At 50.3% G+C, this 12,095-nt stretch overlaps 1 protein-coding gene across 1 annotated transcript in view; it reads right to left on the bottom strand.

Moving 5' to 3' along the window:
- EPG5 (ectopic P-granules 5 autophagy tethering factor) overlaps positions 1 to 12,095 on the bottom strand; it is a 595,944-nt gene that overhangs the window by 69,533 nt on the left and 514,316 nt on the right. The window contains exons 38-39 of the mRNA XM_085629140.1: positions 3,554 to 3,763; positions 2,675 to 2,819 (exon numbers count right to left, since the gene is read on the bottom strand). Coding sequence (XP_085485266.1) covers positions 2,675 to 2,819; positions 3,554 to 3,763 — 355 coding nt within the window. The remainder of the gene's footprint in view (positions 1 to 2,674; positions 2,820 to 3,553; positions 3,764 to 12,095) is intronic.

Consider the following 12,095-nt stretch of genomic DNA (forward strand, 5'->3'; position numbering starts at 1 on the left):
GCGGTGCCTGGCTACTCTCTTGACTGGAATAGGTTCTTCCGGCCCTGTTGGCCGACTACAGGTTTACATGGTTGTATTTGTTCTTATTTGTTTCCCTCAGTACCCTCTTTCATCCATTCCCTTTGGCGGGGGGGACGTGTTTATGGGTGGGATGCTCAGGCGGGAGGTGCCCTACTGGGGATTTTATGACAATGACTACCACCTCTCCCTGGAAGATTCTCTCTCTCAATGTGAAAGGGCTCAACTCTCCCAACAAACGACGCCTCATCTGGCGCTACCTGCTCCTGCAGAACCCCGACATCATCCTCCTCCAGGAGACACACCTCCTCAAGTCTGACGTGGGCCGGATGGCGCACCCGCGCTTCCCCCTTCAGTTCTGGTCCTCGGCTCCCTCGAAGACGGCGGGGGTGGCGATCCTGTGCAGGGCGGGGATATCCCGGGGGGATGCCAAGGTACATAGGGATGCGGAGGGGCGGTTCCTGCGGGTGGAGATCAGGCGGGGCTACCGCGCTCTGACACTGTGTAATTTGTATGTCCCCAACCAGGGTCAAGATCTCTTCCTGCGTAGGATCATCAGGGAACACCTTGAGCCGGTGACCACAGACCTCATAGTCGGGGGGGACTTCAACTGGGTGTGGGACGCGGAGCTTGACCGATGTGGGGGCGCGTTCCACGGGATGGGGGCCATGTCTGCAGCGGTGAAACGCTCCCTAACCGCTCTAACCTTAGTGGATGTCTGGAGGTACCACTCCTCGGGGTTGCGCGACTACACCTTCTACTCCCATGTCCACCGCACTTACTCCCGCATTGACCTCCTCCTCGTATCGCACTCACTGCTCAAGGACTCCGTCTCGGTGTCCCACTCCACCATCTCGGTCTCGGATCACGCTCATGTAGAGCTGCTTCTACGGGTGGGTCCTCCTCAACCGCTGCGGCCGCGCCGCTGGCGTTTCCCGGACCACGTCCTCCGGGACCCAGTGGATAGAGAGGAGATACAGACAGCCATCCTGGCATATTTTGAGGATAACGACCTGCCGAGGACCCCTCTCCCCCTTCTTTGGGACGCCTTCAAGGCCACTATACGGGGCACTCTCACAGCCTTGGCGGCCGCTCGAGCGCGTGAGGCCCAGCTTTATGAGACAAAACTTTCGAGGGAATTACAGGTGCTTGAGCAGATGGACAAAGAGCGCCCGCTGGCGACGCACAAGCGCCGTTTGGCCGTCCTTCGTGGGCAGCTCCGCGCACACAGTGCTTCTTCCAGTAAAGGGCTATTGCACTTGATATGTATATGTACTTTATAGCTAAAAATAAGAAATCCTTTTATTAAAATAGTCAGATGCATCCCATTTTCTACATGTTATTTTATTTCTTTCACAAATACCTACTGACCACATAAAGGTACACCAGGCATGTCTGAGCCTTGGCAGAAAGTGCAAAAGCTCACTGGGTTGGTGAGGCAGTTCTGTGTGATAGAAAATCTGTGGGAGATGGCACTTTCCCAAAAAGAGTGGTGAAGGCTGGCAGTTCTCCTTTACGATATGAACAGCTAATAGGATGGATCATCATAGGACTTTAGCAACCCATTGTTTTGGAAGTGGGATAGCTTCTTGTTCTTATGGTAGTTGTCCCCAAAAACAGTATTATTTTTTTAACCAGGACTTTTTCTGTTGGAAGTAAATAACAATTTGGTAAGTTGGTAACACTTAACTGACCACATATGCTACTTACAAGCTGCTGCCAATGTGGACCAAATTTGCCTTTTTGTTAGTCCAACTCAGCATAGTTATGAAATGGATAAACCAAGCTGCCAAATCTGGCAGACTGGACTTTAGACTTCACCTTTTATAAGACTACTGAAGAAATTAATAGAAATATTAGTGACCCTTTGCAGAGATCAAGACTGTTGGCAAGAGTACAAGAATTATTCTTTGAAATTGAATGCAACTGATCATCTATCTATTTCATCAAAAACTATTTCTTTAGAAGCCAAGGAATAATTCAGGTTTGTTCATTTCCTATCTCTTAGCAACTCATAAATGGGTAATGTGATAATTGTGACATCCAAGATAAAAAGAAAATCTAAATATTTTGTTTTACCTGGTAAATGTTTACAATCTACTCACGTTCTCATGTACACGACAATGGTGTTATTAGCGAAACAGAAAGGCAAGATTCAAAAGAAAAAACTTTGTTGCCTACTACATAAAATAAGTGTTCTGCAAGGGAATAGGATGAGATAGGTGTGACTGAAAATAAAGTAGGGGCACCTTTATGAAACAGTGTGTGGTGTACTCAGAATGCCCTTTGGCGGCACAAAATAAAATATTCCAATCCTGGCTTCCTGCTGAAAGAGATTATTGGAGCTTTTGAAAACTAGAACCACACCGGAAGTGAAATGACTCTTCTTAACATTGTCCAAAAAGGTACAACTGTGAACCTATAACCCAAGCCATGCGCGAAGGCTCAACAGCTGATCTTTTTCTGATAACTTGTATAATGACATTCCTGTGGTTAAGTCTTATTTTGAAAGGTCTAATATTTGTAGGGTACGTGGGCTCTAGTAAAGGAATACAGTATGTAACCTAAAGGATCGTTGCTTTAGTAAACCACACTTCAATAACATTTTTCAGGAAGCAGATAAATATGGCTGTTGACAATGCAGGCAAATACCCACCTACAGGGTTATAGACAACAATGTCATCAAGCAGTTTTGACATTTCATCCTCCAACACTGACAACGTGATTTTCCCAGTCTGTTCCAAGGCACCAAGAAACGTTACCACCTGGTGAATGTACAAACGACACTTTGGAGTCACATCCTATTGAAAGACAAAATGGAATAAACAGATTATTACCAAAAATACAGTTTGCTATCAAAAGTATGTAGAATGTTCTGGAAATTGCACAACCGGGAGAACATAAGATAATTTCCAAAGTCCCCATCAAACATTTTGTAACACACTGTGGTCGTCAAGAGTACGGTACAAGCAGTAACAATAGCTTTAGCCACAGGTCATTTGGAGTGCTGTTGAGTCAAGATGTGGATCCAAAACGTCTGCCAACCCAAACACCTTTGTTACACTTTAATTATGAAAACAATAAACAGACTGCATAGGTAGGTAAAAGGTGACATTTGACAACAAGATCATTGTAGGGTACCATGCTCATGCCAAATGTTTGTATATCAACAGTGTTCTCAAACCAGTTTTCTAGGTCATTGAGTTTGAGTTTGAGTTTGAAAGTATTTGTAGAGCGCACGTATACCAGCGGTTTCTTGGCGCTATGGCTGACGGGAAACTGAGGTTAAAAACAGGGAGGGAAGGGGGAGCGTTTATACAAGGGATTTTGTGAGTAAGTGGGTTTTAAGGCATTTGCGGAGCTATGAATAGAGGGTGATGGAACGAAGTTCAAGGGGAAGGGAATTCCAGAGGGTAGGGGCAAGAATAGCGAATTTAGATCCTCCCCACTTCTTTCTCCGGAAGCGTGGGATGGTGAGGTCATTCTAGCCAGTTTCCTTGGAACATCTGCACATGACTGCACATGATGTACTTACAAAGACGACATTGGTGTCTGAAGAACCGGTAAAGCCAGCGGACACTTTTAAGAGCCTTACTACCAGTTCCGATGAAGGATCCTTTGGCAAGATGGTTGATGCAGGGTAATGACTGCCAAAATAGTTGATGATGTTTTGATAGGAAACAAAGTCAACCAGTTGCCAAGAGAGGGAGCTTGCTTGCCCAAGAAGATTAAGCAATGGTGATTCCTGAAAAAGAATAATGAACATTCCGGTAAAATGCAAGTGACTAACGTAAGAATACCTACTCCACATTTCTAATTACATGCTAACCTCATGGCACAACACAGATATTAGTCTTTAATTGTCAGTCAGTTTTCAAGTCTTCCAGGACATTCATCCCCCATCTGAATGCTAAATTGTCATTTTTCAATTATAAATGTTAACAGAGAACTGGCTAATCAAACCACATTTGAAAGTTCTCCCTCTAAATTGGAGACATTTTGAATACAAATTAAAGTAGCTCCATCCCCCACATAATGCCATAAGATGATCTACTGCCCAACTTCTTTGCCCATAAGCACGCCCAGTTCCATTAAGCATAAAACAGAACTGCAACACTGCACTGCCAGTAAACCTGTTACCAGCTTTGTAAAGTTCAAGCCATTCCACTCCAAACAATGATTGGACTAACCCAGAGTGGTACGGGTGGTTTCCGTTGTGATATGACTTGAAATGTTGTTAAGGCACTCACTAAAATTAAGAGAGAGCATTGTATGTCTTCCCTTTATCTCATAAAGTGTTTGGAAGCATCAGATACACATTCCAAACTCTATGGTCAGTAGTGTAGCGGTAGTACTGGTCTGGAGATGGTTATTTTAGATTACTCTTTCCAAACTGGGGCACTCAATGGTGTGATATGAAAACAAAGAAATAATGAAGGGGGTGGTAGACAAAAGTAAATACCACAGCAATTATTCTATGATGCTATAGACCGCCGGTGAGGCAGGCGATGGTGAATCCTGCCTCCACTGGGTGCCCATGGTGGTAAGAGGGCAGGGTATCAAGGTATGGAGGCTTCAGATGGCAGAGGTGATAGGCAGTTGGACTAACCTGGTCTCTGGCTGCCTGACCCACGGGGTCTGTGGGTATTGCGTCCATGGCCACACAGAGGCTGGGAAGGTTGCCCACTGAGGTGGCGGGGCAGCTATGGATTCGCTGGAAGCCTCTTCCGTGGCTAGGAAAGGAGCAATAGGCAGATTGGGGTTGACAAGGGGCCATGTAGCGGACCTAGGACCTGGCCGGAACCCTGCTGTCCTTAAAGCATTCCAGCGCATAATGCATCTCATCTCCGGAGAGACGGGAGCCAACAAAGGGCATGTCAATAAGGGATGTTTGGACATTCCTAGAGAAGCCAGTAGTCCTCAACCAGGCATGGTGCTGTAAGGCCACTGTCGATGAAACTGCTCTGCCTAGTGAGTCGGTGGTGTCCAGTAACATCTAATAGTGAACATATCTGCATCCCTCCCAATGGCAACTGCCTGGAAGTGCTCGGTCCGGGCCTCCTTTGGAACCATTGGCAACAACTGCGCAACCGTACCCCACAGCGCGTGGGAATAGCGGCCTAAAAGGTATGTGATGTCCACAGACCGCAATGCCAGGCTGGTGGAAGAAAACATCTTCTTTCCCACCACCGTCATCCGCTACAAGGTACTGGACTAGATCCTCTCTTTCCTGACTGGCCGAACACAGCGAGACAGACTAGCCCGTTCCTCTCAGAACCTACAGAGATGAGCTGCGGAGGGCCCCAGGGCTCCTCCCTGAACCCCACCCTCTTCAACATCTACATGGCTCCCCTCGCAGCCATCGTCAGAAGCCACGGACTCAACAGCGCCTCCTACACCGACGACACCCAGCTGATCTTCTCCCTCACCAACGAACCCACAGCCGCCAGAAACAACTCTCACAACGGAATGAAGGCAGTTGCTACCTGGATGCAAGACAGCTGCCTCAAGCTCAAATTGGACAAGACAGAAGTACTCATCCAGGGACCCACCCATTCAGCCTGGGACGGCTCCTGGTGGCCTGCCGCACTAGGAACACCTCCCACCCCTACGAACCACACACGTAACCTTTGCATCATACTGGACTCCTCGCTCTCAATGAACTGCCAAATCAATGCAGTATCCTCATCCTGTTTCCACAAGCTCCACCTGTTTCGAAAGACATTCAGATAGCTCCCCACAGAATCCAGAAATACGGTCACCCATGCACTCATCACCAGTAGACTCGACTACGACAATGCACTCTATACCGGCGTCACCCAGAAACAGCTCAGGAAACTACAGAAAATCCAGAACGCCGCAGCCAGACTGGTCCTCAACCCCCCCGCTGCAGCCACATGATACAACACCTCTGACAACTCCACTGGCTCCCTATCAACAAGAGAATCCCCTTCAAGCTCCTCACACATGCAGACAAGGCTCTCCACGATGCAGGAATAGAATATCTGAACCACAGCCTCGCTTTCCACACAACCGCCATACAACTCCGCTCTGCCCAACTCGCCCTGGCCTCCATCACATGGATCCACAAGACCAGAAGTGTCAAGAATTCCTGTCATGCGAGGGGAAGAAAACGGTAACCAGCGAAAACGGACTACATCTCCCAGGATGCTTAGCGGTTGAGAGGTTATGTAAACAGGAGAGCTGTTACATAACTCAAGGAAAACACGCCCTTATGTAAACAGGAGAGCTGTTACATAACTCAAGGAAAACACGCCCTTATGTAAACAGGAGAGCTGTTACATAACTCAAGGAAAACACGCCCTTATGTAAACAGGAGAGCTGTTACATAACTCAAGGAAAACACGCCCTATAAAGGGAGGAACCGGGAGGTACAACGCTGTCGGATATTGTGTTTACACCGACGTACCTGCTTCGTGAAGAGCAGTGTTCCGGAGTGGTGCTCCAGTAAGGCAAGAACGGAGGTAGGTCGAGTCGTTACTCCCTGGGCCGTGTCTTGCCCCATCGTCACCTGTGAAGGACCCGGAAGCTCTACCGGTCAACCATTGAGCTTCGCTTTTTGACTCGGCTGAGTCAAAGCGCAGTGGCGCTTTTGCTGGTTGGAGTCGTAACTCCCAGCCAGACCAGAGATACAGGGACTGCCAGCTGTAACGCACACCAGGAGGTGTTTGCCGCGTTACAGACTCGGAAGTCCACAGGATCGATCGAGCGGCTGCTCTCGGTTCAGTCTTCTTGCTTTTTGATTGGGGTATCGGTGACGCATCACCAGGAGGTGACTCCGCGTCCCGGTGCAGTCTGAGGAAGAGGTTGAGCGGCTGCTCCCTTCAGGTAGAGACCCCGGCTGGGTGTTTCCCTGACTCCTCGATTCTCCCCAACACTCTTCGTGCCCCTCACAGCCTACCGATTGGCATTGTCGGCCATTTCATTTCTGCCCTCTGTTGGCATACGCCGGGATCGGCGTATATGCAGAGGACGGTTAGGACCATCCGTGCGGTGGGCTGGTAACGTACTTAGCCTGGAGGATTCCAGTGACTATAACTTTTGTTTATTCTTTGTATTATTTTTGCCTTCATTAAAATAACTAACCCTTCACAAGTGGTTGCGTCCTCATTATCGTGTCTGTTAAACGATCCTGAGACGTTCAGGGCGTTACAAAATATCCGACCTTAATACACTAACTGTCTCCCGGTCGATAACAGACATGGCAACACTTGATGATGTGCTGGCTGCTTTAGCGACCGTGCAAGTTGAATTGGCTGCCTCTAGGCAAGAAACAGCTGATGTAAAAGCCAGACTGGATGCTATCCACTTGGACCCGCTCACGCCCAGCACCTCCCTCACGGACCAGACCCCTGCTGTAGTAGTGGAAATGCCGGTAGCCATCCCCTTGGCAACACCAGAGAGGTACAGTGGGGATCCTAACACAGTGCAGGTATTCCTCACACAAGTGGCGCTACATTTATCGTGCAAACCAAAGGCGTTCCCCTCGAGTCAGGCTCGTGTGGCTTTCCTTATTTCCTATTTGGCTGGAAACGCGGCACAATGGGCCGTACCTCTGGTGAGCAGGGACGACCCCATCTTATGTGATTGGGGTGCTTTTCGCGAGGAATTCCTGAAGGTATTCGACAGAAGGGCTGACTCGTACACGGCGGACCGTGAAATGCTTGAGTTGAGACAGGGATCCAACGACCTGGTGCAGTATCTCAACGCGTTCCGACGGCTACTTGCGGAAACCAAGTGGCCTGTTGATAAACAGACGGCGCTCTTCCATCACGGGCTGTGCGATGAGCTCAAAGACGCCGTGGCTCATATTGACCCTCAACCCAAGACATGTGAGGGCCTTATCAACCTGGTATTACGGCTGGAACATAGGCTAAGTGAAAGAAAAGGGGATCATGGGAGAAAAGGAAAATCCCTTCCATCCTATGTGACGGTGGGAAGTCCTGAAACTTCCACCGCATCCAAGGGAGAACCCATGGACATCGGCGCAATACGAGCGAGCCTCACAGCCACGGAGAAAGAGTCACGCCGTAAACAAGGATTGTGCCTCTATTGTGGCAAAAAAGGCCACTACGTACGTGAATGCCCTGCCAAACCGAAGACGTCACGTTATCGGGCCAACCGGTCGGTAACAGCCGTGGTGGACATACCGGCGGAAAACTAGAGGACTCCCAGACCAAAGAAGGGGCATCTCGGAGTCACTCATCCATCCCTTCACTTTCCAACTCGGTCACTAAGGGACACCGACACCTGTTTCTCACGGTGCACGTGGGAGTGCATGACCAGTGGATACCCGTTGTGGCCATGGTGGATTCAGGGGCCACTGGCATGTTTATGGACCACAACGAGGCATGCAGGCTAGGGCTAGTGCTTCTTCCCAAAGCTGTACCCGAAGACGTCTATGCTGTAGACGGAAGGCGATTGGTGACGGGGCCCATCGGGCAGCACACGGGGGTCCTTCCGATGAGATATGGGAGGAACCATTTGGAACAAATCGATTTTAAAATCATCCGAGCGCCCCAATATGGCGTCATATTGGGATTGCCGTGGCTACAGAAACACAACCCCTCTGTGGATTGGCCAACACATCGCGTCGAAATGACGTCACCATATTGCATCCTGCATTGCGGAAAAAGAACGGAATCCCTTGACGCAGATGAGAGCGGGAGTCAGACGGTGGCTACAGCGGCAGAAAAAGATGTGGCCCTCCCCCAGGCTTATCACAGTTTTGAGGATGTATTTGATGAGGTGAAGGCGGAAGTGCTACCACCACATAGACAGTTTGACTGCCAGATCGACCTGGTGCCAGGGGCCAGCGTTCCCAGCGGCAGGCTGTATGCCCTGACGGAGCCTGAAAACGTGCATCTCCGGGGGTACCTGGATAAACTCCTCAAGCTAGGATTCATCCGCCCGTCCAAGTCTCCGGCCGCCTCGCCACTCTTCTTCATCCCGAAAGCTAATGGGGAGCTGAGAGCCTGTGTGGACTTTAGGGCATTGAATGCGATAACCATAAAGAATCGGTACCCCTTGCCTCTCATCAGTGTACTTCTGGAACAGGTCAAGAAAGCTCGTATCTACACCAAGATGGATTTGAAAGGGGCATACCATCTGGTGCGCATGAGGGACGGAGACGAGTGGAAGACCGCCTTTAAGACCAGGTTCGGCCTTTTTGAGTACCTCGTCATGCCGTTCGGTCTGTGCAACGCCCCGGCAGCCTTTCAGTACTTTTTGAATGAGGTATTCAGAGAGGAGTTGGATATCTACGTGGTCGTATATATCGACGACATCCTCATCTACTCGTCCAGTGTGGAGGAGCACGTACACCACGTCAAAGCTGTGCTCCAAAAGCTGAGGGAAAACAAGCTGTTTTGTAAACTCAGCAAGTGTGACTTCCACGTCACGTCCGTGGAATTCCTCGGAGTGATGCTGAGTCCAGAGGGACAGGAGATGGCAGAACGAAAGATCAAGGCGGTGAAAGAATGGCCAGTGCCCCAAAGCGTGAAGGACGTCCAAAGTTTCATTGGTTTTGCCAACTTTTACAGGCGGTTTATAGATGGATTTTCAGGATTGGTGGCCCCAATCACACAGCTACTGAGGAAGACCAAGGAGTTTGTCTGGTCCCCTGAAGCGAACACAGCCTTTGAGGCCCTGAAAAGCGCCTTTGGTAAGGCGCCGGTGTTGGCTCACCCCGATCCGGATCTCCCCTACGTGGTGGAAGCGGACGCTTCGGATGTGGCGCTGGGGGCTATCTTGTCCCAACGCAACCATGACACAGGGGTGCTTCATCCCGTTGCGTACATGTCCCGCAAACTCAACGACGCCGAACGCAACTACCATATTGCGGAGAAGGAGCTTCTCGCAATCAAGGACGCCTTCACCGAATGGAGGCATTGGTTGATGGGGGCGAGACATGTGGTATCGGTGTACACGGACCATCGGAATCTACAGTTCATGACGGCCACAAGACACCTTTCTCCCAGGCAGCTGCGGTGGATGATCTTCTTTGCGGGGTTCAACTTCCGCATCACATATCGGCCGGGGACGGAAAACCGGAAGGCGGACGCCCTGTCCCGTCAATCTGCAGTTAAGGAACCATTGCCTGCGACCGAGCGTTCCATCATTTCCCCGAGGATGGTATTGGGGGTTATCCAACCGGATACTTTCCTGAGGGGAATAAAGAGAGGGATCAGGTCGTTCGCATGGCGGAGGTGGCTCCTCAGTCACAGAGAATGGCAGCTGAAGGACGGGATACCCCTGAAGGGCAGGTGCCTATTGATACCCACGCCTAGGCTAAGGAAACAAGCATTCATCTGGTGCCATGACTCTCCATGCGCAGGTCATTTGGGCTTTGAAAAAACGGTGGCTAGCATGGGACGGCATTTCTGGTGGCCAACCATGAGAGTGGATGTCAGGAGATGGGGACAGGAGTGTCCTACGTGTGCTACCATGAAGGCCGACCATGGCCGAACCCAAGGGCTCTTACATCCACTTCCGACCCCGGATAGACCATGGGATAGCATATCACTGGACTTCGTGGTGGGCCTACCGGTAGACCAGGGGATGACGGCAATACTGGTGGTGGTGGATTACTTGACGAAAATCGGGCACTTCATCCCCTGCAAGAGAGTCCCTACGGCCGGGGAATTGGCGTCACTACTTCTAAAGAATGTGGTACGACTGCATGGATTACCTGGGGTGATCGTGTCGGACCGGGGGTCGCAGTTTACTGCGCAATTCTGGAAGACTTGGTGCACTGCGCTGCATGTTAAGACCGCCCTGTCCACCAGCTACCACCCTCAAACGGACGGCCAAACCGAGCGCCTGAACCAAACGCTCAAACAGTATCTGCGATGTTTTGTGGACCATGGCAGGGAAGAATGGGTCGACTTGCTATGGGTTGCAGAGATAGCCTATAACAACGCCACTCACAGCTCCACACAGTCATCTCCGTTCTATAGCAACTATGGCCAACATCCCAGGTTCTTGCCATTTCTACATCCGTTCAGAGAGGACAGGATTCCCGCCACAGCGGACAGGGTGGCACACATAAAAGACACGTTGATGCGCTCAAGGGCTGTCCTAATAGAGGCCAAGAGAAAATACAAGGCTGCGGCAGACAGGAAGAGAAGGCCCGGGCCACTGTACCGCACTGGAGACTACGTCTGGATATCCACAAGAAACATGAGGTTTCGAAAGAACAGCGTGTTCCATCCCAAGTACATGGGCCCCTATCGAATTGCCAAGTGTATGGGTCCCGTGAACGTGAAGGTGTGCTTGCCCCAGTCATTGCGGATACACCCTGTCTTTCATGTATCATTGCTCAAACCTGCACCCTCCAAGCCGTCTGGGACACCTAGGCCATTATGCGTGGAGTCGGAGGTGGAGTATGAAGTATCGGGCATACGGGCGTCCAAATGGCGCAGGGGGAAGCTGTGGTACCTGGTTGCGTGGAAAGGCTATGGCCCGGAGGAGCAATCATGGGAACCGGCTGAAGGGGTTCATGCTCCGCGCTTGGTCTCCTTGTTCCATCGGCGTTTTCCTGCCAGCGCTGGACCCGTGGGGAGCCGCTGAGAGGGAGGATGTACTGTCAAGAATTCCTGTCATGCGAGGGGAAGAAAACGGTAACCAGCGAAAACGGACTACATCTCCCAGGATGCTTAGCGGTTGAGAGGTTATGTAAACAGGAGAGCTGTTACATAACTCAAGGAAAACACGCCCTTATGTAAACAGGAGAGCTGTTACATAACTCAAGGAAAACACGCCCTTATGTAAACAGGAGAGCTGTTACGTAACTCAAGGAAAACACGCCCTTATGTAAACAGGAGAGCTGTTACATAACTCAAGGAAAACACGCCCTATAAAGGGAGGAACCGGGAGGTACAACGCTGTCGGATATTGTGTTTACACCGACGTACCTGCTTCGTGAAGAGCAGTGTTCCGGAGTGGTGCTCCAGTAAGGCAAGAACGGAGGTAGGTCGAGTCGTTACTCCCTGGGCCGTGTCTTGCCCCATCGTCACCTGTGAAGGACCCGGAAGCTCTACCGGTCAACCATTGAG

The sequence above is a fragment of the Triturus cristatus genome, chromosome 2_1 (assembly GCF_964204655.1).
Source record: "Triturus cristatus chromosome 2_1, aTriCri1.1, whole genome shotgun sequence".
NCBI classification, from domain to species: Eukaryota; Metazoa; Chordata; class Amphibia; order Caudata; family Salamandridae; genus Triturus; species Triturus cristatus.